The sequence below is a fragment of the Anarhichas minor genome, unplaced genomic scaffold (assembly GCF_050575085.1).
Source record: "Anarhichas minor isolate MPS153535 unplaced genomic scaffold, ASM5057508v1 ptg000003l, whole genome shotgun sequence".
NCBI classification, from domain to species: domain Eukaryota; kingdom Metazoa; phylum Chordata; class Actinopteri; order Perciformes; family Anarhichadidae; genus Anarhichas; species Anarhichas minor.
Window position 1 is genome coordinate 12744898 of NW_027466449.1, and position 27140 is coordinate 12772037.

The 27140-nt window shown below is 40.3% G+C and overlaps 2 protein-coding genes across 2 annotated transcripts; one reads left to right on the forward strand and one right to left on the reverse strand.

Moving 5' to 3' along the window:
* The first annotated feature begins 2571 nt into the window (after positions 1-2571).
* jph2 (junctophilin 2) lies at positions 2572-20783 on the forward strand. The gene is made up of 6 exons (XM_076091841.1): positions 2572-2950; positions 5813-6629; positions 15888-16006; positions 18274-19163; positions 20571-20671; positions 20760-20783. Exons 1-5 carry the CDS (start codon positions 2572-2574, stop codon positions 20649-20651), a joined length of 2286 nt encoding a protein of 761 aa, XP_075947956.1. The 3' UTR covers positions 20652-20671; positions 20760-20783.
* Positions 20784-23121: 2338 nt separating this feature from the next.
* Positions 23122-25575, reverse strand: LOC142956802 (tubulin alpha chain-like). The gene is made up of 4 exons (XM_076098550.1): positions 25459-25575; positions 24495-24717; positions 24261-24409; positions 23122-24152 (listed from the first exon to the last, which is right to left on the reverse strand). The coding sequence occupies exons 1-4, from the start codon at positions 25459-25461 to the stop codon at positions 23175-23177; spliced, it is 1353 nt and encodes a 450-aa protein (XP_075954665.1). The 5' UTR covers positions 25462-25575; the 3' UTR covers positions 23122-23174.
* Between the last annotated feature and the right edge of the window lie 1565 nt (positions 25576-27140).

The following is a 27140-nucleotide window of genomic DNA, read 5'->3' on the forward strand; positions in this document are numbered from 1 at the left end:
CTGCACTTTCGATTCAATCAATGTGTAACCGAGGGCTATTACATCACATGATGAGCCACGCACAAACATGCGCGGTGAAACCCGCGGAGGAAGCGTTTTTTCACAGGAAGGTCAAGCGGCTCTCTGTAAGGACATGGAGGCTGTAGACTGTAGGGCTGGAGTCAGGGTTAAATTATTTAAATTGTATACGCCTACACGTGTTATACTAGACAAAAAAAGGAAGCAGTTATTAGCAACATGTGCCTATAATGCCTCCAGCAAAACAATAAACTTTACTCAACACTTTACTTAAGTAGCCTACTTTTCTTGAGTTTTTCTGCTTTATACTTCCAATGGAATGTTGTAGCCCACTTTTTACTCCACTCGGAGCTGTTGGTCAACTGGTACATTTTCAGATTAAGACTTTAAATTTGAGAAAGAAACATGATAACCCTATAAAATACAATGCATTTTTTTTTTAAATGAACCAGTCGTTTCCTAATAAGTTTTGTCTTGTGATCCCTTAAAATAAAAATAAAAATTGTATACCCTACTCTTTTCCTTCATTTTTCTTTCAAAAAACAAGGTCGATATAATAGTCTTTTTAGAGCCACGAGTAAACAACAACAAGTCATATATTATATCAAACGTAAGCTAATCAAATGGTGGTGGAATGTAACTTGTAGGCTATTTTATACTTCTACTCCACTACATCTCAGAGGCATGTGGTGTACTTTACTGTGTTTTACTCCTTTGACTGCAGCTTAATAAGCTACTTACTCGATTACAGTTTTTCATACCCTTCCTTCTCAGTGAAAAACATAAATGTATCTCCCTCTGATTAACGATTTAAACCACTATTGCAAAGTAGCCTGCTAGCTTAATGGGATGTGTACTGCATTAAATATACTAGCCACCAGCGCCATTCTTACTTTTTAGATTAAGCATTTTGACTGAAAATAGTATGATTTTGACTTAAACTTGTATTACAATGTTCTATAGCATATGATGCTTTTAATTAAGTAAAATATCTGAGTAGTTCTTCTATCACTGCTCATTTCGAAAAGTTTAACACAGTTTACAGACATTTTTGAGTAGGATACTTTATATTTAGCTGATTGTACTTTTGCCCAAGTAGGATTTTGAATAAATCAATATATACTTTTATTTGGGATTAATTGTTTTAGCATTAATGTATTTGTATTTTTATTTAAGTAAAATATTTCAGTACGTCTTCTGTCACAATTAGTATTCTAAAAAGGTTTAACACCTATGAAATTTGAATATCTATGATGCAGTTACCGACATTTGCCAGCAGGAGGCGTGAAGAGAGTGAAGAAGGCACACTGTACAACTTGTCCCATAGTGAGAAACATTCATTCCCACTGTTAGTAAATTAAATTAGGTCACAATAATAAAAAAGGGATTGATTGGGTAGACTTAAGTAAACTCCTCTAGCTATCTGGCAAACTAACATCCGATCTATGATACATGCTTTTATATTAAATCAATAGGCATATCACAAAATGTACTGTAATGAGAACGCCATTATTAATATTAGATTATATAAGATATGAGACCACATGGGTTCAGCAAAATTGGCCAAAATCGTTATTTTATATCTCAAAAACAAAACATATCAAGATATAGCATGTTTTCTGGTTATTTAATAAATAGTTGATGGAATAACCTCATGGTTTTGTACCCTTGTTTCGATTAAATATACTTGACAGGTGAAAGCACTGAGTATTTTCTCATTTAATTAAGACCTTTAGAGCAAATAATCATTTTGGTGCTTGTGATCAATTTAGACGAAGTAATGGTGTCACAATATATCGTTATGTGATTGAATGACGATATTCCATTGAAAGAAAAATAAATCAGCCCTATAATACCACAGAAACATCAATGGGAAATAACAGGTCTGTATCAGATATCTCTTTTATCAAGCTTAGCCTTTATTACATAGTTACTGCATTAACTGCAGGGGGAAACCTTTTGGGGGCAGAGTCCTCAATGGCATGCACTTCAGCCCCGAGGTGGCAAGACTCTGGCATGGCTCCTTGCAGGCAGCATCATAAGGATTGGGTTGTATTTTTGGAAGGGTGTGGATTGGTCGCCTTGTTGGGTCTGCTGAAATATGTCCAACGGCAGCGACTGTCAAGAGAGCTGGGTGGCAGGGACAGGGGGAAAGGGGCTTTTCTCTGTGGCCACCTGAAAAAAGCCATGTAAGATCAGTGGCTCGTCAGGACATAAATAATTCCATTTATTAACCCAGTCATCCAAAGAAGAAAGAGGAGATTGATGAGTGAATTCGACGAATCCAAGAAGAAGACACTGGAGTTCAAGAGGACGAAATAAAAGTTTCTGTTAAGGGTGAAGACGTGCGCACTGGAGCTTCATGGACACGCGCAGAAATCCTCAAACCAACTCCAAAAAAAGAAACCCCCACAAGTTCAGCACCAAGGATATCTCCAATCAGTTTTGATGTCAGGTGAAGGTGAAGTCAGACTGACGGAGGTTTTATCTTTAGCCAGGTAACAGACTCAAACTTAACTTTCCGATCGGTGGTTTGTAGGGCTGCGGGGAGGCATGAGTGGAGGTCGCTTTGAGTTTGACGACGGCGGAGCTTATTGCGGAGGCTGGGAGGGAGGCAAAGCCCACGGCCATGGCATCTGCACCGGACCCAAAGGCCAGGGCGAGTTCTCCGGCTCCTGGAACTACGGCTTTGAGGTGGTGGGAGTCTACACATGGCCCAGCGGGAACACTTATGAGGGGTACTGGTCGCAGGGGAAGCGTCACGGCCTGGGAGCAGAAACCAAAGGACACTGGATTTACAAAGGGGAATGGACTCATGGCTTCAAAGGGAGATATGGCATCCGGATCAGTATTGGCAGTGGAGCGAAGTATGAAGGAACATGGAATAATGGGCTTCAGGATGGATATGGAACAGAAACATATGCTGATGGAGGTGAGATTTACAAATTGAGACTTTTGACTTTTTTATAATGCAAAAAAAAAAAGTAACAAATACTGTAAAAGTAACAAATACTATCTTACAAGGTGAAGTTGTAACAGAGTTATATTTCTCTGAAATGTTGTGGAGATGTATGAAGTTGCATAACATGGAAACACTAAAGTAAAGTAGCCTTCCAGTACCATAATATTGTTCTTTAAATGCAGTGCTCGAGTAAATGTAGCCTACTGGAGCTCAGCTTTACTGTGATTACACAGTGGTGGAAGAAGTATTCACATCCTATTAGGCCAACCAAAATGTAGAAAGTCTCTACAAGTAAAAGTTCTGCATTCAAACGTTTATTTCACTAAACAAACAATAGTATTAGCATCAAATTATACTTACAATTATTTTAAAGCTATTCCAAAGTTGCTGTTTTCAGGAGGACCACAATTTACCTGTCAGGAAGTTTAATCCCAAAAGTAAAATGCATTTCTTTTTTATTCAATTATTATTTGTTTAAATTAAACTGCTTTATATATTTCTGGGTAGGTTGTGAATTTCCCTCTAGGGATCAATAAAGTCATATTTCATGATTATATTTGTATTGTCAATCTGAAAAGTAAAGTTATCAAATAAATGTAGGAGAAAAACGTAAAATATTTGCCTTTGAAGGATATAGTAGTATATAAAGTATTAAGTACTTGGAAATGGAATTACTCAAGTACTTAAATTGTAAAATGAAAAAAAACTACAATACTTAAGTAAATGTACTTGCAATGTGGATGTGCATTCAAATTGCAACTGCAGCAGAGGATACATTCAGATCCTTTACTTAAGTAAAAGTGACTCCTAATTACTCTATCCTAATCCATACAATGTGTCATATTTTATTTGTTAATCATATGTTGTGTGTCTAAAATGTGAACCTGTAAAGTAACTAGAAAGATAAATGCAGAGGAGTAAAACAAATAAAGTAGCATGAAATGGAAATACAGACGTAAAAGACGGACTTCAAAATATTACTGAGGTACAGCACTTGATTACTTTCCCACCACGGAAATAATAATAACTAAATAATACAACATTAAGACCAAAACCCCCGAAGCCAAGTGTGGCCATAAGGTCCACTGTACAAAGTTCATTGCAGGCAACATGGAGACAAATCACAAACAGGGCAGCCTAATGATCCTCATGGTCGTTTGCGATGTCTGTGTGTAACCAGAAGAAAATATCACCCTGCTGCTGTCAGTCAAGAGCTGCTCAAAGCTGGTTGGAAATCAAAACCCCACAGGACTCTTTCCATTTTGTTAAATTACACCATCAACAGTGGTGGTGGAAGTAGTATTAGACGTTTTCAGATGTTTTACTGAAGTAAAAGTAAAGATGTAAAAATACTTAGTCACAGGGGGAAAAAATTCATGATACATTATATGGATTGCTGTATAAGCATTACTTTCATACACTCACTCACACACACACACACACACACACACACACACACTGTTGTGTAGTTCAATCTATACAATGCATCATATTGTATACACTAATCAGTTGTATTTGTGTATGTAAAACCTGGATCTGCAAAGTAATAACCAAAGCTGTCATATAAATGTAGTGAAATGAAAAATAAAGTAGCATAAAATGTAAATACTCAAGTAAAATACAAGTACTTTAAATTGTCCTTTGGATAAAGTTCTTGAGTAAATTAACTATTTTTACTTTCCACCACTGATCATCAAGACGTTCTTGTTAACAGGTCAGATTAGGCTAGATAAAATGAAAGGTTACAAAAAATCCTGAACATTTAAAGTTAAGTTTTACTTCCGGGAAGCTTCTGGTGCCCCACCATCCATCTGATCCCCCAGCTCATCCATTTGAATGTGTAGAGGAAACCAAACAGCTCAGACAAATAAAATTGATTGTGTTGATCTCTGCTTGTATAATAGCGGTGGTTCCCCTCTTCAGCAGCTGACTCATCAGCTTTAAAGCCCAGTCTGGTGGAAGTAGCAGTGGGGGATGTGATAGCATCAGATGTCAGGATGTAATAATAGCCCACAGGCCCCATGCACTCCTGGCCTCACGGGTTGAGACCTAGCTGTCACTATAATCCACACTCATGTCAATTTTAGCATGAGACCAGACCTCTAGATGACTAGATGTCAGTGAGGGCATTAATGCACATTTCACACTAAAGATATCCATGACATTCTGTCAAAAAGTGAACAATTTTCACTCCAAGCCATGTTTTAAAGTCTACAGCCATGCTAGCAGCTCTGTGAGGCTGTAGACGAAATGCTAACATACTCACAATGACAATGCTAACATGCTAATATTGGGCAGGTAGAGGCTAATGCTCACCAGGTTCACCATCTTAGAATGCTAACATTAGCTAATACGCACGAAACACAAAGTACAGCTGAGGCTGATGGGAATTAGTTTTTGCTGGCATTTGGTATTTTAACAGTGTTGGACATTAAAATGTTCACTTGATAATGGTGCTATACAAAGTCAGGAGATCACCAAACATGAAGGGGTTTGCTGTCTAGAAACCACGAACGTCTGTTCAAAATGGTGTGCCAATCCATCCAGGTGTTGAGGTATTTCACAAGATAAGTGATAACTTTGACCTGCTGGTGGCATAGAAGTCAGGCGATCGGCAAAATTGGTAGGACCTCTGGGTTGAGTGAATGTTTGTACCGAATTTCATTGCAATCCATCTGACAGTTGAGATATTTCAGTCTGGACTAAAGTAGTAGACAAACCAACCATGACAAAGCCATCTAGAGCTACGTTACTAGCATGCCTATAAAGTAGCCTCTGATTGGTCTGTGGTGCAGTTGGAAAACAATGATTCCCTGTTTTTTCTGTGTCCAGGTACTTTTCAGGGTCAGTTCACTGGCGGGATGCGGCACGGCTATGGAGTCCGGCAGAGCGTCCCTTATGGCATGGCAGCAGTTGTCCGCTCCCCTCTTCGTACCTCCCTGACCTCACTTCGCAGCGAGCACAGCAACGGCACCGTCTTGCAGCAAGACATCCCCATCATCACCGCCACCAACGCCTCAGGTGAGGAGTCACCCGTCGCCACCCCTACCCATCTGGGACCGTCCCGCGGAGGCTTTGCCCTCACTCTCCAGGTGGACCCAGAGGCTGTGAAACCCAAGAAGAGGGGTCTGTTTCGCAGGGGCTCCCTTTTGGGTAAGCTGAAGAAGTCCGATTCAAGTACCTCGTTGTCCAGCCAGAAGAGCAAGATCAGCTTTCTGAGGACAGAATCGGCTCTCAGCTCCAACGCCAGCGACACCAACTCCACCATCAGCATTGGGGACGAAAGCCTAGCCGGAGCCGAGGATTACCCCCCAGTGGAGGCCGACATTGACGCCACCACCACAGAGGTCTACATGGGAGAGTGGAAGAACGACAAACGCTCAGGATATGGAATAAGCGAACGGTCCAGCGGGCTGAAGTACGAGGGCGAGTGGCTGAACAACCAGAGACACGGCTACGGATGCACCACCTTCGCCGAGGGAGGGAAGGAGGAGGGCAAGTACATGAACAACTTGCTGGTGAAGGCCATGAAGAAGAGAGTGATCCAGCTGAAGGGAACCAAGATCAAACAGAAGGTGGAGCGTGCGGTGGAGGGAGCTCAGAGGGCTGCAGCCATCGGCAAGCAGAAGGCAGAGATCGCTGCTTCCAGGTAAGAGCAGATGGGTGGAGACATGATTTTCCTTATTCATCTTGTTTATAGAGGAAATATTTATAAAGACAAACAAGACTCTTGAGTTTTCTCTTGTCCTAGTTTGTATATCTCATGTAGTCACATTGCTACAACAACACTTTCTCGTTAGTGTGTTAGTCCAGTCCAGTTATAATACACTGCAAGTTTAGGGGAATGGTCTGCAGATACTACAGAAAGGAGAGATAATGTGACACTTTACATGAGGCATTTATTGCCAATTAGCGCTTTCTAAAAGCCGACAGTGTACTGCCACCGGCTGTGAGCACAGCTGCTCTGTCTGTCTGTGGTGGTTGAAGCTGTGGATGTGGTTATTGCTCTGACTATGGCTGCACTGGTGGTTGAAAGACAGCTACAACATCATCCGATTACTATAATCATCATCAGCTTTGGTTTACTTCTAAAAAATATATATATTACCTGGTGATGAAAAACACAAAAAGTGATTTAACAAAACGTAAAGCTGTTGTGAAGGTATTTCCACAATACTCAAAGCCTCCTCTAACCATCTGGATGAAGAAATATTCTATCCACTGCAAGCTGCAAAACCTGTTTCTTGTTGTTCCTCTTTTGCCAAATCCAAACTAAGATGGTAGACAGGAATTGTGTGTCCATGCTCAATTTGTCAACATTACATTTAAAAAAAAAGTTGTATTATCCATTTTCAGTGATATACTACATTTATGTTATATTCTATTTTGTGCAAAATAAAAAATTTTGCCAAAAAAATGTAAAACAGATAGATTTTTTATTTATTTAAATGGTTAGAAGGATCTTTAAGGATTCTGGAAATACCTTCAGAACATTGTTAGGTGATGTTAGAAAACCTTCCAGGCTTTTCTAAGATGACAGAGCTTTATTGCCTAGAGGCACAAGCTGGTTTTTGGTTTACTCAGAGGGCAGTGTATGAAGGTAAATGAGGTTCATGTAGAGATAATAGCAATAAAAAGAGACACTTCATTCATTCAGAGTCACTAACTCCCTTCACTGACTCTGGCTGCTGGCCACAATAATTCCCATAATAGAAAAAGCAACCAAAGAATCGTTATATTTTCTATTACTGTATTACAGACAAGAAGTAATGAGCGCAGTGGTTGAAGAGGCTGTTTAGAGTCACACTGTTTGAACCACAGGATTGTATATCACGCTCTGGATTACAAAATGTTCAACCCATCATGGGTTTCCATAATAAATGTTGCAATGATTGCAGCGTTAAGAGAAAAAGAAAACCGAATTTCCCCCTCTGTTTCTCCGTTTCTGTAGCCTAATCTGTCAGAACTGTAGTATGTATGACATTTCAACAACCTAGGTTATAGCCGTAAATGTTAAAATTGGTAATTTCATCTTCACCAGTGTTCTTTGTGCATGCAGAGATGGTGGTAATATTAACAATACGTTTTCATTAACTTTTCTAACACATTAAGACCACAATGCAACACAAGATGGTTCCGCGGATATAAATACAACACAGCTCATAAGCAAGTGCCTGGGTATGAAGGGTTGGCATATATATATGTACCACACCTAGCTTTAGTTGTGAGGCTTGGATTACATACTACACTGTACAAGATCTTACAGTAAATCATAGAAGAACAGATCAACTCTGGGTTCAAACGAGCAGATAATACCAATAAAATAAGACAAAAACAGAAAAGTGCAGATAAATACAACTTAAATAATACAAATTTGATCAGATTCAAAATGGCCAATATCCATTAATTTCACCATTCAGTAAAATCTTTTGGCTTTATCTTACTCTTCCAGAAGATTAAAAACTTAACTTTAAAATGTTTAGGATTGTTTGTTACCTCTTGGTGTGGAGGAATTACATTTGATCTGACCTAATATGGTATGTTAACAACAAATTCTTAATGAGTGGTGGAAAGAAAAGTTATTGATTTACCAAAGTACTGTATTTAAATAAATCCAACTTTTAGATTTCACTTTCTGGGTTTAGCTGATCACTTCCTGAGTGGCCCAAGGATTTTGCCACCAGTAAAAAAATATTGACCCCCGCAATTAATTTGAGCAATACAGTATGAACATTTATTGGATATCATTGCAGACAGGAATAGTTTGGGGATTTATTTCCTAAGTAAAGATATATATATATATATATATATATATATGCTTACAGGCAGGTACAGGTACAGGTACTACTGGCTCACAGTCAGAGTCAGAGTCAGGTTCTGATGAGTGGAAAGCAAAGGCCCAAAGCAGCATGGCAACTGTGACGATCTGGCAGGGTAGGAGTGGAAATAGGCCAGTTATATACTGCAGACTGCAGACTAACGAGAGAAATGGGGAACAGGTGAGTAGGGGGGGAGGGGTTCCTGCAGGGCAGATGAAGGAAAGTGGAAACCGGACAGAGAGACAGAATATGACAAAAAAAACTATTGCTTAGTGCAAGACTAAAGGAATAGTATCTCGCCAAGAGCTTTAAGAGAAGACCACTCTCATATGTGTCTGTTAAATATGAAGCTACAGACAGTTAGCTTAGCTTAGCATAACAACTGGAAACAGACGGAAACAGATAGACCGTTCAAAGGTAACAATTTCTGTCTTGTTAGCTGGTAGATATTATTGTTCATATGTCTACCTTTTACCGTTGCCTGTGACCGTACAAGGCGGCGATATTTTTCTCCGCAGTCGTCTTCAGCACCTGATGTAAGCTCAGTGTTTACAGCAGTGAGACTCGCACTGATGGACTGCAGACCTCTGTCCCAGCAGATTGAAATCTAAATATTGTACTCGCAAGGATAAGCAGTATATAAGAGTAATAGGCCAGTGTTCATTGCATCAGGGCTTTAAGCTCACCTACAGCACATGAACAGGCGCCTGGACAGAGCTGAGACTGGAAGCTCAGTATTTATGTAGGACTGCATTCAGAAACACCTCGGTGGCCTTTACAAACCAAACACGACCTGAGAGGAAATACGGTGTACCTTCAATGTGTGAAACTCCAGACTACTGGAAGACCAGAAATGGATTGTACATTTACTCAAGTACAAGTACAATTTTGAGGTACTTCTACTTCCATTGTATTCTTTATGCTTTTCCATTACATTTCAGAAGGACATATTGTATTTTTAAGTTCACTACATTTTTCTGACAGCTGGAGTTTCTACTTTTCAGATTACTCTTTTAGATAGATAGATAGATAGATAGACTTTATTTCAGACTCAGGGTCCAGAGAGACAAATACATAAAAGACAAACACAAACAATAAAAGTACGGAGGCCTAGCAATGCCTTACAAAGAGACAGCTGTACCAATGTCGCCACAGCTGGGACTGGTAGCGTGTGGCTACCAGTCCCAGCCAAACGTTTGCCAAACGTTTAGAGACAAACGTTTGGCAAAATTTCTAAAATAGAATGCATTTCTATTTATTAAACCAGTGGTTCCCAATCTTTTAGGCTTAGTGCCTCATATCATGTTTCACAAATCTTTGTTTAAGTTGTTTGCAGTTCCGGCAAAGAGACATTTTCCCTCTAAACTATTATTTGAATAATTATTTTCTCCAATATTTCACAAACAAGCTGAGAGATTTAAGTCCAGAAAATGTATCTAATTCGTGTATAAAAACTTTCTTCTAACATTACTCATCTCAAGACCCCTCACATTTACCTTGTGACCCTTTGGAGGGCCCTGATCCCTAAATTGGGAACCACTGGATTAAACTACCATATACTAGTTAAACCTATAGCTACAACTTACTGCAAGACTTACATTATGCATATGAATCAGTCACAGGGGCCGTTTTCTGCAGAAAGAGTAGTTTTAATTGTAATACTCTAAGTGCATTTTGCTGATACTTTAGTACTTATAATCAATACTTTGAATGCAGGACTTTTACTTGCAATGGAGTACTTTTACATTGTGGTATTTTCTATTGAAGTAATCTAAATACTGACACCATACAAACTAAACAACAGAGTGTTCCTGCACGTTGAATTGGAATCTGTTTATTATACAAGCAGTGGAGACATGACACATCTGTTCCTGGCAGTGGCTTCCTCACTCCGTGATCCTTTGGCAATGAAGTCGAAATGTAAAAATACATGTGCAACCTGTGCACTGCATGGGATGCCAGACCTGGCCTCTTCAAGTCTAGTTAGCTGAGCGTTCACTGGCATCCAGTCACTCTGTGGACATTGTTCTGTAGCGTGGGCTGGCTGAAGGAGGACCTGTGTGGTAGGACAGGGTGTAAATGACGCACACACACACAGGGGCCCTGTAGTCACGGAGGAGCCCTGACTAAATATGGGCAGGCGCACTCTTGCTGTATCACAATCACAGGGGAATGCAACAGCTGATTATCCCCCTCCCCCCACCTCCAAACCCCATCGTTCCTGCCTAGTCAGAGACACACACCCAGACTGTTTTCATAAGCTGAATCACAGCAGCTCTTTATGTTTGTCTGCATACCCTTTACCTATTGCTTTACTCACTCGTCTCCTGTTAAAGCAAATCAAATATTCGTTTAAATGGTGCACAACTCTGCCTGAAACAGTCGTCTGCTTGCTGATTTAGTTTCCATCACCCACTGCACGCTTTAGCGCCACTACTCGCCGTTAACAGTTTGAGATCACAGATCTCGGTCCATCTTGCGTCAGCAGTGGTGTCAAATGGTTGGATATAAATATGACACAGCTCATAGGCAAGTGCTTGGGTATAAAGGGTTATATATGTACCACACCTAGCTTTAGTTGTGCGGCTTGGATTACATACTGTACTGCTGATACGAGCATTTTGTGTGCAACACTTGTAAATAAAGTTCTAACCTCAGCTCAGGAGATCTTTGTGGCTATTCCCTGATGGGAAGTAATTAAGTACATTTAATTTTGAGGACTTTTACTTGTCTTGATTATTTCTATTTTATGGGAATACTTCTACTCACAATTCAGAGGTATTCATTTAATAATGTTAGTTACTAGTTAAAGATCCAGATTAATAACAACAAATAGATTATGATTGATCCCTTGGTGGGATTCAAAAAGATATGCAAAGTTATCCTCACTTTTACCAGCTGCAACATTAAGGTGATGAACATATGAAAGCATCACTAATTATAATCCAATACCACAATATATATTATGCATAATGAGTCCTTTTACTTTTTAAAATAAATTATATCTTCATGCTGATACTTTTGTACTTTTTGAATGTTTTACCTTTACATGAATATTTCTACACTAAAGTAAATGACTTCTTCCACATAAGGTAATCCTTATATGACCTCTCAGCAATGTGGCAATAATAAGTTTGCAATTAGCTCTTAATATAGCCCATGTGTATTTTGACAAAGTGATTTGATTATAGTCAGAAGCATTAAGTCGTCTTTATATAGACATTAAATCACTCTTTGACACACGCAACACTCACACAGATGAAAGGGGCCCTCCACAAAGATAAAGTGACACATGCCAGAATGCCAGAATATCTTTGCCATCAGCAGCCTGCTGTGCAACTGCAGCATGACGAAAAAGAAAATGATTACAAAATAACACGCCAACATTTTGCATCGGTTCCAATTTAAGATTTAAGGTGTAAATAGCTTTGGGTGTTTCTTCCCACAGCTGATGTCTCATCTATCCTCAGAGTACAACAAGCGTCTTCGTAAGGCCCTACAAGCATAAGGGGTATTTAGGTCACAGTGTCAAATGTCATGTTTGGTTTGCAGAGAAGCACTGGAGGACTATCACACACTGCAGCAGTTGAAAAACGTTAAGGTCTTTCTGACCTGAATCCCTTTGTTCTATTGTAGGAGGAAGGCGTGTACAAATTTGACAGATATTTCTAGAGAACGAGCACCCCTACTTCCTCTTCCTGCTCCCTAATAAAAGATTATATATGACTAAACTAAACTAAAAACAGTAACGCAAGTTAAATCTACAGCCTCTGTTTCCCCATTTTCACCTGGATCTTGTTTGATATTTTAATCACTTAACCACGAACCAATTTCCAGCATCTGACGGACCAAAATCCCCCAAAGTTCTTAAAACCTTGTGAAATATTATAAAAACATTAATTAAAACTACATGACTCCTAGGAAATGTTTGTCATTCATTTGATTTTATCTGTATTTCTGGCAGTTTTCTGCAGATGTCATGCTCTAAGATGTCTGTTTTGAACTTTTGTTTTCAATAGATTAAGTTGTTTTTTAAAGCTGGCATGGCAGTTAATACAGTGACTGAGTGATATACCAGAGCATGTGGATACAAATGAAATCACAATTGGATTCAACAGCTGAACAACAGCATTTGTGTTCAGTAGGGAATCATCTGTCCCAACAATCCCCATATTAGCTCTGCCACCTACCATGCTATCAGCAGCAATGCTAACCAATATTAGCAACTACGACCACAGTGGAGACATATTACTACACTGTTGACCCTCTACAAATATAAGGAAACACAGCTCAGTCTTCAGCTTAATTCCAGCCGGTGGTACTGGTTGTTGCTGATGATGCAGCATCTACTACATTTGGATAACTTGAGTGGTTATTTTAGGGTTAAATCTGTTTTACTTAGCAATGCAGGTGTGAACTCTTGCTTCACTCACAAGGACGTGTGATGGTTAGCACTACTCAAGTCTGAGGTTTCTCCTGCACATTTATGGTGCTGAGAGTTGTGCTGGTCAGACACACACACACACACACACACACAGACACACTAGTGCATTGATACCAACACACTCTGTGAGGGTTGTGAGAGGTGGTGGAGTAGCTTCCAGTTAAGAATTATGGAGGCCACTGTGCTCTTGGGAACTTTCAATGCATCAGATCTTGTCTCTAAACTCTGCAGACTAATCCTTCAACCTCATGAGTAGGTTTTGTCAGCTGTGAGACCTTAAATAGACAGAAGTGACACACTATTGCACTGGGTGACATGTTTCTTCATTACCATGAACACACACGCTGTAGTTTATTTTGAATGAATCGTACAGCGTCCTGCTGACCCAAACACTCAGTAGAGCACCAAATGTGTATTAATCCTCCAGTGAAAATAGTCCCCAACAAAGTTGTATTTGCTCCTGTTTGAGTCACTTTTTGGAGGAAGAAAAAACACAGTGACCAGCTGTTTAGTAAATTACTGAGCCTATAAAACTATATCTTTGTGACCTGTTGTGGTGTACAGTTGGCCAAATTAAAATGTGTATTCTTAAAGTCTGTATTATGTGTGCTGTAGTTGAAAAAAATTAGTCTTAAGTTGTCCCATTGCCTTGGTACCAAAACACTTGTTTCCAGTTGTTGTTATCATAAATCTACATTATTGAAAGATGAAACATATGAGATTTGAGGGTGTATTTGTTCCTGGAAGAAGACGGAGATGCTGACTGTGAGTGGACAGGTGGAGCTCATCTATCTCCAACAGGGAGCCTCAGGAGTCTCTAATTGTTCCAGTGGGAAGCACCTTCCCCACTGAGTCTTCAAGTGGATCTTCAAGTGGACCAGGGATCTATTTTCAGCACAGTGTAAAGTTACAGTATGTCAAGTATCCACAGAGTAATCACAATCAGTAATTATCCCTGAAGTGCAGCAGCGGCCTTTAGGTCAGGTTTTTAGCTGCGCTAGCGGCCTTTTGGTCGTTCATTTTGTTCCAGACTGAAATATCCCAACAACTACTGGATGGGTGGCCATGAAATCTGGTACAGACCTTCATGTTTCCCAGTAGATTAAGTTTAGTGACTTTGGTGATCCCCTGACTTTTCATCCAGCACCACCTGCAGGTCAAACACTTTCAGTTATCCCAGTTGTCCCAGTCAGGATGAAATGTGGTAACTTTTATGATCTCTTAACTTTTCATCTAGCACCACCATCTGGTTAGATTGTAATTTGTCCAATAATTTGTTCATGACTAAATACATTCCATCACACACAAAGCTACAAGTTGGGATTTGTGCTAATTAACATATGCTAGCATTCGTTTTGACACACTAAACTACTGTGGTGAACATGGGAAACATATCTGCCAAACATGAGCTTGTTAGCATTGCCAGTGAACATGTTAGCATTTAGCTCCTCTGTGACAAAGAGCCTCACAGCACAGCAAGAGACTCCTTAATTTATGAGAAGATGTAAACATAATAATGATAATAATAATAATAAATAGTGCTCCTATCTTTTTATTGTGAAAGTGTGCTTGCCCATTTTTGCATCATAGTATGAAACCAGTAACTGTCAAATGGAGTAAAATAAAAAGTACAATATTCATATCAGTTATACCTACTGTATGTAGTCAGATCTGTCCTGTTAGTTCTGTTCCCTGTTCAGAATTACATTAGTGTTGCATCAAATCCTCCAGATGTTCCAAACTCTTCTGAAGCTGATTGCATCACTCCAGTGATTTTTCTCTATTTCTCATAGAAATATGTGTGATGATGGAGTCTTCAATAGTCTTCCAGCTGTAACTCATTGTCTGGCGATAAAAGCACAATTTATTTCCATCCCAGCGCAACAGCAGAAAAGGACACCTCCTCTCTCGATAGCTAATAATACTAATGAGCCATCTGACCAACAGCCACCCACCCCTGATTGAATACTATAAACAATCCCCCGCACTGTGGTATTTTTGGTTAAACTGTTTTAAGCCACCATCTCTTAAGGTTTCACATTCAAAGTCCATACTTTAAAAGGTTAAGATCATGGTCAGCATGCATTAAAACACATGTAAAGATAGGACAAAATGACATGTAACATAATGTAAGACACGTAATGTAAAAGTAAAAACATAAGTTTAGTAATTCACAATATTCATAGTAATGCATTTTGCCAATTTTAAAACTGCAATATCAATTAGTCTCCATTGAACAGTGGCTCTTTCAGCAAGCTGATGGCTGAGAGAACAGGAGTTGTAATAAATAACAATATTTTCATCATCGATTTATCTGTAGATTATTTTCCCGGTTAATCAATCAATAGATTGGTCTATGAAATGTCAGAAAATAATAATAAGAAATGTCTGTACAATGACAGTTGCAGATCCCAAGGAACTGTCTGCTAATTGCTTTTTTTCCAACCAAAAGTCCAAAACCCAAATATATTCACAATAGCACATAATGTAAACAGAAAAGTAGCAAATCCTCACATCTAAGAAGCTGAACGTTCACTTTTGCTTCGTCAAAAGTTATTTGTATTAAAACACGAAAGGTAAACATCTCCTTGGCTGTTGTGGTTCCAGGAATTTATGAATTCTGTCGCATCTGTTCCCTCTGCAGGACGACCCATTCAAAGGCCAAGTCAGATGCAGCTGACCAGGCCGCCCACGCTTCCAACAGTGAGTCCAGCATCAGCCGACTGGTGGCCAAAGAGCTCTCCCCTTCCTTCTACCAGCCAGGTCAGTGGACTTCTCATCTGTGAGCAATACTGTCAAATGGATGTTAACATGTAAAGCATAGCAACATTAGGACTCTTTGGAAAAGGATAATACAGAAATAGATATTATTTTCACCTGAAATTGGATGCCATAAATAACTTGTCTTGAATGACATGAATGCACCACAAAAGGCACACCACTAGTTTTATATTTTTGGAATCAATACAAATCTAACATACATCAATATTTTGATCAATCCGGAGCAGAGATAATATGACATTAACATTACAATTAAGTTACTTAACTTTCTGAAGAAAGGAACAAATATGAACTGATAACTGATGATGCAAAGTGGTGCAATGTAACTAAATACTGTCAAGTACTGTACTTAAGTACAATTTTGAGTTATTTTTACTTTACTTGAGTATTTCTGTTTTCTTCTACTTTATAATTCTACTCTACTACATCTGAGAGGGCAATTATGATTATTGACTTTCAACTACTTTTACTAGCGAAGTATATGTAGTAAAAAAATACCAGCTGCAACATTAAAGTGGCAAAAATCATCAATAATTATAATACAGTAATATCTATTATTCTGAAACTAGCCATTCTGCATGATTAGTACTTTTATTTGCTGTAATTTAAGTATGTTTTGTTGCTAATGCTACATTTTTTAATTCAGGACTTTTACTTTTGTATTGGAGTATTTCTACAGGGTGGTATTGCTTTTACTCATAAGTAAAAGATCTTAGTACTTCTTCCACCACTAAACACGCATGACGTTTATAGTGTGTCCCTGTGCATACCTCCAGCTTGAGAGCAGCAGATCTTTGGCTGCGGCTCATCACAGGGGTAGTCGCATAATGTCTAAAAAAAGAACATCTCATTGGGTCGAAGGGATCATATCAGTTTCATTGAGAGTCTGGCGACACTCACACTTACACATTCAAACAAAAGCACACCAGCCATTTAGGAGCCTTTTTCTCTTGCTTTCTCCCTCAGCAGAGAGCTTTAAGGCATCAGACAGAAAGTCATCCACGTTTCTGAGTGGCTGCACAAATTGTCTCAGACTAATACTAAAAATGGATGAAGCCTGGCTGAGTCCTGCTGTGAAGCAGTCTCTCATGAAAGATAACACAGACATACATTGTCAGCGTGGGCACCATCTGGTTTATTTGTACCGGGGAAAGCAACCATTTAGCCTCACATTAAGGATAAATCTGGAGACATTAGTTTCCTATTTTCAACAAATTCCATGAAAAGATCAAAACCAACAATGGCTTGATCCACTAAAAAGTATTATTTGCATTCCCAAAGCCTGATTTATCTTATTCTTCTGTGCCCTAGAGCTCTAATGTTGTCCAAAAAAAAACTATTAAAAACACTGTTCCTTCATTACCATGAACACACACACTGTAGTCAATTTTGACTCAATCCCGCACACAGCGTCTTGCTGCCAAAAAAGACTCGCTTAGAGCACCAAATGTGGATTAATCCGCCCCTGGAAATAATTCCCCAAAACTGCATTATTTCCTCCTATTTGAGTAAAGTGTTTGCTAAAAACTACAGTTCCCAGTACGCTTTGGGAATAATTTAGCCTTTTTTTTTTTTAATTAAAGAATATGCTTGTGACCCTTTTCCAAAGATTTAAGTCTCCAGAAGGAAAAATCGTCCTGAGGCTGACAGCCGAAGACGAGCCGAGAAAGTGAATCACAAAATATGGAAAGATAGACTATAATGCTTGATTTGTTGAATAACAAGAATTTTCAATACCGCCAGCCTTAATCTTTCTTATTAGGAAGTTCACTTTTATTTATTTTTTTCTACTCATCTTATGATGAAGTGTTGTTCTTTCGTAGTTGTACTCCTTTTTCTCAAAGTGTGAGCAAAAAACAATAATCTTGTGAAAAATCTGCATTCAAGTCGAGAGTTAGCTATCTGTAACTCAAACAGCATCTGTGGTCACGGGAAATTAGTGTAGTTTGAGGACAGCAGGGGATTATTAAAAAGTCAGTTTTTAAAATGACTTCCATTAGCTAGTTCTCACTATAGTCAACTTAATTAGTTTTGCAGGAGGAGAGAGAAAGGAGAACTCCATGATAACTGTTGACTTGGAAACAACAGAAATATATTTTTATAGCGTGATGCAATCAATCATTTTGAACTTTTTTCATGTTTATAATATCGCATACTCTCCAGAAAACAGTGCTTATCATTGTTCTTAACATATTGAGACTCTATGATGAGAAAAACGCTGATGTACTGGTTGGACTGATCTCACACAGGTCCTGAGTATCTGAAGAAGAGAGTGTTGCTGGAGGTCCTTGAGGGAAGTGAGAACACAGAGACTGTCATGCACGAGCCGCTGTTAGCCGAAGAGGAGCCCCTGCCCACGCCACCCGAAAGCCCACTCATGAATGAACTGGACAGCCTCATGCCTGGCTCATCCCCAGCCCGCACCCCCTCCCCCAGCCCAGGCATCATCAACAAGGAAGACCCCAAACTCCTCAGTCCAGGAAGCTGGAACGAAGACAAAACCATTAAAGGTGGTGGCAGTAAGGGTAGCAGCAAATCCAACAGCAGGCCCAATAGTCGCCCCACTACCCCGTCTCCTGCCACCTCGGCTGCACCTGAGGTGGCAGGTTGCTCCTCTCGGACCCCCAGCCGCCAGAGCAGCAAGAACGAGCAGGGCTCTGACCTGGAGATAAAGCCACTGCAGAAGTTTGACTCAGAGGTGGAAGGTCCAGATTTCACTCCAGCCCCTGCTGCCCCTGTAAGGAATAGCCTCATCTCGTCAGATGAAGAAGAAGCACCATGCCCCACCTCCAAAGTGTCCTCCAAAGCTGTCACCCCCGAGCCTAAAACCAGCGAGGGCAAAAATGAAAGAGCTCCATCAGTCCACGAAGGAGCACCGTCCGTCTCTGAGAACCAAGTGGAGTCCAGGGAGGTGAGCAGGCCGTCCAGCAAAGCAGAGACAAAGCCATTACCAAAATGGCAACCCAGCCCAGCTCCGTCCCCAAAACCTGCACCGAGTCTTGAACCTAAACCAGTACCAAAGCAAGTGGAAGCCAAAGCCACTGTTGCCAAACCAACCCCGAAGGTAGAGCCCAAAGCAGAAGCCAGACTGAAGGCCGTGGTGTCGAACCCAAGTCATGAGGAGTCTTTGGAGCTGGAGGTAAGAGAGTAAACACGTTGACTCGTATTTGATTATTTTAAGGCATGTTAACAGCACGACTATATGGCTGGTAATGTCTGTCTGTCAGTCGGTCCACCACTTTGGTCCAGACTGAAATATGTCAACAACTATTCAAGTTGACTTGTTGCAAAAGTTTATCTCTCCTTATATGACATCAGAATCAGAATCAGAAACAGTTTTTTGCCAAGTACGTTACACATACAAGGAATTTGACGAGGTGAATGGTGCGTATACAGTAAACACAGTGCAGACATAAGACATAATTAAAAATAGAAAAATGTGAAAATTTACAATAAAATATGGTGAACAAACAAACAAATAAGAGTACGTTAAAACAAGTATGTTATTAAAGTGTCACGTGTATATTAATAGAGAAAAGTTTTGCAAGGGTGTGTAACTGTAATAAATTGTCCTGTGGATGTAAGAGTCTGAGTCAGTGGGGGTCCAGGGCTTTATTGATGAGCCCAACAGCAGATGGGAAGAAACTGTTTTTGTGGCGTGAGGTGTTGGTCCTGATGGACCGCAGCCTCCTGCCAGACGGAAAGGACTCGAAGAGTTTGTGTCCAAGGTGAGAGGGGTCGGCTACAATCTTTCTTGCCCGCCTCAGGGTCCTGGAGGAGAACAAGTCGTGGAGGGACGGCAGATTGCAGCCAATCACTCTCTCAGAAGAGTGAATGATACGCTTTAGTCTGCCCTTATCGGTGGCAGTGACTGCAGCATACCAGATGGTGATGGACAACATGCACTTATTGTTGTCTGTAAATCCCAGCTTTAGTCTTACAGGACTTTCATTTTTACAGTGTTGTCAATTATGGTCTCCATATGTGTTTGAGGGATACATTTAATTCAAGTAAATCACTTAAAACTACTGTACCAGCACAAATTGCTTAGACATTAACCTTTTGGGAAATTTGCTTATTTGCCTTCTAGCACAGAGTTAGATGAAAATTTCAATACCACTCTCGTGTTTGCCTGTTAGATGTGAAGCTAAAGACAGGAGATGGTTAGCTTAGCTTGGCTGTGCTTAGCATAAAGACTGAATGGGGAAACAGCTAGTCTGGCTCTGTCCAAAGGTAATATAATCCTTCTCCCAGCACCTTTAAAGCTCACAGACTAGATACAATGTGTTAATTAGTGAGATTGACAGAACCAGGCTAGCTTTCCCTGCTATTTCCAGTCTTAATGCTGAGCTAAGCTAACCGTCTTATTGCTGAAACTTCTTATTTAACACGCAGACAGGAGAGTGGTTTCAATCGTTTCATCTAATTCTCAGCATAATAATAAGCCTATCTCTCAAAATGTAGAACTATTCCTTTAAGTAGTCATTTTCCCAAAGCGAAACTGAATTCACTGATCTCGTTCCTCATATGCTCCTTTCTTTTAAAGGGCCCAAACACCATAATGATCTGCATGGTCATCCTGCTCAACATTGGCCTGGCCATTCTCTTCGTGCACATTTTGTCATGAGACATTGTCCACCACCTCAGGTAATAAATAAATATGATGTCAAAACCTGCCTGGAAAATGATAATCAACAAATTCAAGTGAAAGACAAATTGTTTTTGCTGCATGCAGGTCACAAGCAGGCCGGCCTCCTCCTCAGTTAGGACCAGAGATCAACGATGAAGAAGCCTCATGCAGACTGCCGCAGCTCCTCTAAAGGTTTTTGCTGGTGTGACTGTGTGAGGCTCTGTGAAGCTCCTCTGGTCCCAGAGGTTTGATAAAGGACTGAAGGACATGAACAAGATTCAGTACATCTGAATATGATGGTGTTTGTATGTTAAAGTCGGGGCTGGATGGTAGAACATGTCCTCAGTGCTTACGCTGGAGAAGCAAGAAGTCTCATTTCAACTTCGTCACTGTGTGTCACAAGTGTGTCAATTATTTTTTTTTGCAAAAAAAAAAAGGCTTTTAACTCGATCTTTAATTGGCACACACTGGTTGATTAGACGATCTCAGTAGATAATTATAGTTTGTCACAAGATATGCTGGTGTTATGAAGGAATGTTTGTGCAGACTGAATATTCTCTCCACTGTGCCTTTAACTTGGTTGATGAGACACAAATTCAACTGCAGTAGATGCGTGAAAGATTTAGGAGTTATAACTCCTGCTATCATTGTTTTAATTAGCAACAATGTCCAATGTGTGGCTAAAAAGCTGAAGAAGATTCATTAAGCAGGAGTCTAAACTGCGTCTCCAGAAAATACTTTATAATACTGTTGAAATACTTCAAACTGTAATCCATCGCTACTGTAAAGTCAGTTTATTGGTTTCATCTTGCTCTTCAGTCTCTTAAGACTAGAGTTACATTTCGGCTAATTGCATTTGAGACTGTGGTGTACTACACTGTGAAACCATTTATTTTCACTGGGATTTACATGCATTTACTGTTATTCTGCTGCTTTGATTTGAGAGCTGATACACCAAATAGAGAAGGCAAATAAGAAGCTTATGAGTGTCACTGTACTGTATCTTCCTGTGGTGTTTCTCATGCAATGCGGTTTAGCACCCAGGTGGTTTTAAATGAGAGTTGTGTATGTTTTGCAACAGAGTGAGCAAGCAGAAAATTGAAGGCTGGGATTTATCTTGTTTAAATCAATCACTATGTTGTAGTAAGGTTTCTCCATCTCCAGATTGATATAAATACAAGAGTAGCAGCAGGAGGTGGGTTAGGATGTTTTCGCCTGTGAGCTTTTCATGGTTAAATGTATGTTTCAGTGGAGAAAAGTGTCCACTCTGTTCCACGCTGCATTATATTTAGGGCCCGTTATGCTTCAGAGCCAAATAAGACTTCAACTTTTGTACGCATGAGGGCACTTTGTGTGTATGCGTCAGTGTTTTTGTATAGTTTTGAAGTGCACATCTTTTCAGCAAAATATTGTCAGAGGCAAATATGCAACCCTAAATGTATTTATTTCCCAAAAGGAGTCAGATAAACCTGTGATTGTGAGATGGAGAAAAAATGGTTCTTAACGCCATGTCTTACATTGAGAAGAGCACTCTCCAGAGGTGCTGTTTTACGTTTCTCCCTTGTTCTTTCAGCAGTGTAATATGTGGCTTTTTAAAAAGAGGTTTTTAAGCTGAAATTCTTTTTGCCTTTGTGTTTGCAGATGAACTCAGACCACTGGTTGTGCATTGTTTTCATGCAAAAAAAGGAAAATGTACAATGAGTTAATTTTGATAAATCTTGTATTCGGAATACACTTTTACCCAATAGTTTATCCTTGATCTAAAAAAAAAAAAAGCCAATTGTAAGATGACAATTGAAAGTGCAATAAAAATGTATTCACATAAGTCAGTGTATTGTAGAAGCCATTTTGTTTTGTGTTTTAGAGCATTTAATTCTAACATTGCCTAATTTGATTTAATGCATTTGTAGCCAAACCTGGTCAAAATAAAACTTAAGCCAAATTTAAAAAAATATATATATATTTTATTGCCTCTCTAAATTTTAACTTTACAAAACATCCAGATTTATTCCATGATATAGTGTCATTCATTGTCCAGTCTGGTAAAAAGAGAACCACCACCTGTCTCCTTGCATGAGACAACACCCTATCCCTCCCTTGGGCCACAGTGAATACCACAGTATTTTTTTTAAAAACGGACCGAGGTTCTTCTCATTTAAAGCACAAATCACACTTTCAATGAGTAAATGAGAGCCCTGCAAATAGTATACTGAAAACACTGGATGCTGTAAAATTAATTTAGTAGGTAAACTACCTGCAACAATTTGAAGTGTTAGAGTAGTTTGCCAGTTCTGTTGAACACCACTGCCCCCAAGTGACGAACATGTGCAAGATCTCTGTAGTCAAAACTATTTTAAATGAAAGTCAATATCAAATGTGTGTGTAACCCAGCTTAGATACAAGTTAAATGTAACTTAAGAGTGTATTAAAAAGAGAGAAAACAATTAGTTCAGTCAATGAACAAACAGTCAATGAACAAACTTTATTTGCCACAGATCAATTAGAGGAATGCATGTCTGTTTAATACTCTTCTCCTTCTTCCTCATCGTCTCCAACACTGTCGGCTCCAACCTCCTCGTAATCCTTCTCCAGAGCTGCCATGTCCTCTCTGGCCTCAGAGAACTCTCCCTCCTCCATACCCTCACCCACATACCAGTGCACAAAAGCACGCTTAGCATACATCAAATCAAACTTGTGGTCAAGCCGAGCCCAGGCCTCTGCAATAGCAGTGGTGTTGCTCAGCATGCACACGGCCCTCTGGACCTTGGCCAGGTCTCCACCAGGAACTACAGTGGGGGGCTGGTAGTTGATGCCAACCTTGAAACCAGTGGGGCACCAGTCCACAAACTGGATGGAGCGCTTTGTTTTGATGGTGGCAATAGCAGCATTCACATCTTTGGGAACCACATCACCACGATACAAAAGGCAACAAGCCATGTATTTACCGTGGCGAGGGTCACATTTTACCAATTGATTAGCTGGCTCAAAGCAGGAGTTGGTGATTTCGGACACCGTTAACTGCTCATGGTAAGCTTTCTCAGCAGAGATGACGGGGGCATAGGTGGCCAGAGGGAAGTGGATACGGGGATATGGCACCAAGTTGGTCTGGAACTCTGTCAGATCAACATTGAGGGCACCATCAAAACGAAGGGAAGCAGTGATGGAGGACACAATCTGACTGATCAACCTGTTCAGGTTGGTGTAAGAGGGACGCTCGATATCGAGGTTTCTACGGCAGATATCGTAGATGGCCTCGTTATCTACCATGAAGGCACAGTCAGAGTGCTCCAGGGTGGTGTGGGTGGTCAGGATGGCGTTGTACGGCTCTACCACAGCGGTGGACACCTGGGGAGCTGGGTAGATGGAGAACTCCAGCTTGGACTTCTTGCCGTAGTCAACAGACAGACGCTCCATCAGCAGAGAGGTGAAACCAGAGCCGGTGCCACCTCCGAAGCTGTGGAAAACCAGGAAGCCCTGAAGGCCGGTGCACTGGTCAGACTGAAGGAAGAGAGGGAGAACCAGAGATTATATATGAGATACAGTCATGTCATTTCATTTCATTTCATTTTAATTCAAGAAAGGATCCCCTGATATCATGTTACCCACCAGTTTGCGGATCCTGTCCAGCACTATGTCGATGATCTCTTTGCCGATGGTGTAGTGTCCACGGGCGTAATTGTTAGCAGCATCCTCCTTACCAGTGATCAGCTGCTCAGGGTGGAACAGCTGGCGGTAAATCCCACTGCGCACCTCATCTGAAGAGACAAAAATAATAAATCAGTTACAGCTACTATTTACATTTTCCAAAATGAATGTTCAGCCAGAAGTGATGACACTTACCGATGACGGTGGGCTCCAGATCCACAAAAACAGCTCTGGGGACGTGTTTTCCGGCTCCAGTCTCACTGAAGAAGGTGTTGAAAGAATCGTCTCCTCCTCCGATGGTCTTTCCACTGGGCATCTGTCCGTCCGGCTGGATGCCATGCTCCAGACAGTAAAGCTCCCAGCAGGCATTTCCAATTTGGACACCAGCCTGACCGACGTGGATGGAGATACACTCACGCTGTGGAAAGAGGGGGAAAAAAAGATTGTAAAGTAACTACAATCATTTTTTTTAAAGGGCATGCCTGGCTGGTTCTTGTGCTAATTTTAACTAATTAGATACTTAAGGCTACTCATCACATGTCAAGGACTGCTCTGACATGAAGAGGGTAAAACAGCTCTTCTGTAAAGAACCAGATACCAGGCTCTCATGACTACAGTAACCTGACACACAGACACTGGCCCTCTGAACAGAAAGACTTTTTCCGACATGAGTACTCAAAGAAAGAACATTTTCACCATGATCAGTCTGTGGTGAACCTTGTCAAACACAGCTGTAGGTACAGATATTCATACAAAAGTAGTTAGGACATCTAAGGTAAAATATGAAAGACTGAGTGAATAGATTTTGTTTAAAAAGCCTGTGGTCGCAGTTTAATAAAAGGCCTCTTCAAACTGGCGGTTAAAATGAGGAATGTTTCAGGCTGAACACACGATGACCTGCACTAACTGGGTCAACGTGCAGACATGAAAACCGGAAATTGGCGGAATTTGAATATGGGCTGTGCCCTCTCGAGTTACACCAAATGTACCAACATCACCGTTAAAATGACCGCTCTACACATAACATTTCAGTTACTTCTTTAAAATTGATAACGGTGGTTAAGGTAGGTTGGCACGTGATGAATGATACTTCCAGAGCGTTGAATTCGGTACAAATAAATACACGATAATACACGATACACAATACTTTCATACTCACCATGTTTTCGTGATTCGGTATAAAATTTGATTTAGAAGAGGACAAAGGCAACGTTAGCTCTCACAGCAAGGGCGTTATGTGTCCAGTGTGAGAAGCAACTGACGTTTTTTTATTCTAGGTGGGGCTATTTATACTCTCTTACCCGGCGGAAACATGCTGATGAATCCGATTGGTCGGGAGTGACATGGTCCCGTCTCCTATTGGTTAAATTGAACATTCATATGCGGCACAGGCTACGCAGTAAAATTGCACAATGGACTGCAGCCGCAGGAGCTGCAATGCCCGAGTAGATGATTGGTTTAACGTAGAACAGGAACGCCTACTGGCTTTCTTGCCCAGTAACTTCATTGTCTCCTTCCTGTCAATCAAATTGGTGGCATTAGATCCGTTTTACGCATGATTTAAGTCACTTTTGGTCTATTTCTTTTATCATTTTTTCCAGTATGTGTGACTTTGATTAAACAAGTGGGGCAAACTAAGCTAAATAAATGCTTAGTGTTACATTCAGATGGGTAATTTGTACCAACTCGATTTAAACAAAGCCGGCTAGCGTGCTAGCTTAACAAGCTTCCAGCAATGAATCAACAGCTATTGATGCTAAAAATGTATTGGTCCTCACATAGCCTACATTAGATACCCATTGATAAGTCATACCATGTGAATACAGCTCATCCTGGTTTGTTGTCCGCTTTCATTTTGTGTGTCTTCCCGATGGAGAATGTACGTTTCATGGATGTACTGATGAACTATTTATAAGACCACAAATGAGACAGGTGTTAGCATTAGCTAGCTAGCGCACCCTGCGTTCTACCTCCCCCTCCGGATATTTCTTTGGCGCTTCCATCTGCTCTCCTGCGTAGGTACCACAACTAACAGATTATTCGTGGTAGTCAATTCTCACTGTGGGGAATTGTGGAAGAACAGCATCTTTAATCAACTCTCTCCATCGTACTGCACTCTATGTAAGGACATAAGTCACACAATGGAGATCTACGAAAGAACTGTTCTAGTCTGCCTCAAATTCAACTCAAGAAGAAGAAGCTGTTTATTGTGAAATAAAAGGAAAAAAAGTGGGCGTTCCCGTACCCCACGAGCCAATCAAAGCAGTCGGTGTTCGTCACCATAGACCATATATAAGAAGTGGACGTAGTCATCGTGACGTCACTCATTCGTTTATGGACTGCTGTTATGAAGCCTCGAGTTCGGTGATATCGCCGTCGCCATCTTGAAATATGGACGTCGCCATCTTGGCTTTTTTGCATCCGACGAACGGAAGTTACTACTAATTTCCTACTAATTCACCGTCCAGTCTCACGTTCTGCATTAACATATCTCACAAACCTTGAGACTCAACTATTTACGGATGAGGATCAAGCAATCACCTTGGTTTAGGGTCTCAATACTCTTAAAGGGTACCTAATGACCTTTACTAAAGATAAATTACCATATTTAGAATACGTGTTAGTGACGTGTGACTTTGGATACGGCTCTGGTAGCAGCAGCAGCGACCCATCAGTCACAGTAAGCCCGCCCTAAAACATACTCCGCTTTATAGTCTATTTTACTCCAAATGTGACCATAATTCGCTAAATGAACATGTTGCATTGAAGAAGACTTGAAACTAGCGATTGAGACGACAAACTCATGTTTTAAATGTTTACTGAGGTAATAAATCAAGTGAG

Bases quoted from the DNA above. Each gene is read 5' to 3' on its own strand.
- LOC142956802 (XM_076098550.1), bottom strand. The intron at 24,410-24,494 runs GTAAGTGTCATC...TTGTCTCTTCAG, and splicing joins TCTGGAGCCCACCGTCATCG to ATGAGGTGCGCAGTGGGATT. The intron at 24,153-24,260 runs GTGGGTAACATG...CTCTTCCTTCAG, and splicing joins TGGACAGGATCCGCAAACTG to TCTGACCAGTGCACCGGCCT.
- jph2 (XM_076091841.1), top strand. From the start codon at position 2,572: ATGAGTGGAGGTCGCTTTGAGTTTGACGACGGCGGAGCTTATTGCGGA. The intron at 16,007-18,273 runs GTCAGTGGACTT...GATCTCACACAG, and splicing joins CCCTTCCTTCTACCAGCCAG to GTCCTGAGTATCTGAAGAAG. The intron at 19,164-20,570 runs GTAAGAGAGTAA...TTTCTTTTAAAG, and splicing joins AGGAGTCTTTGGAGCTGGAG to GGCCCAAACACCATAATGAT.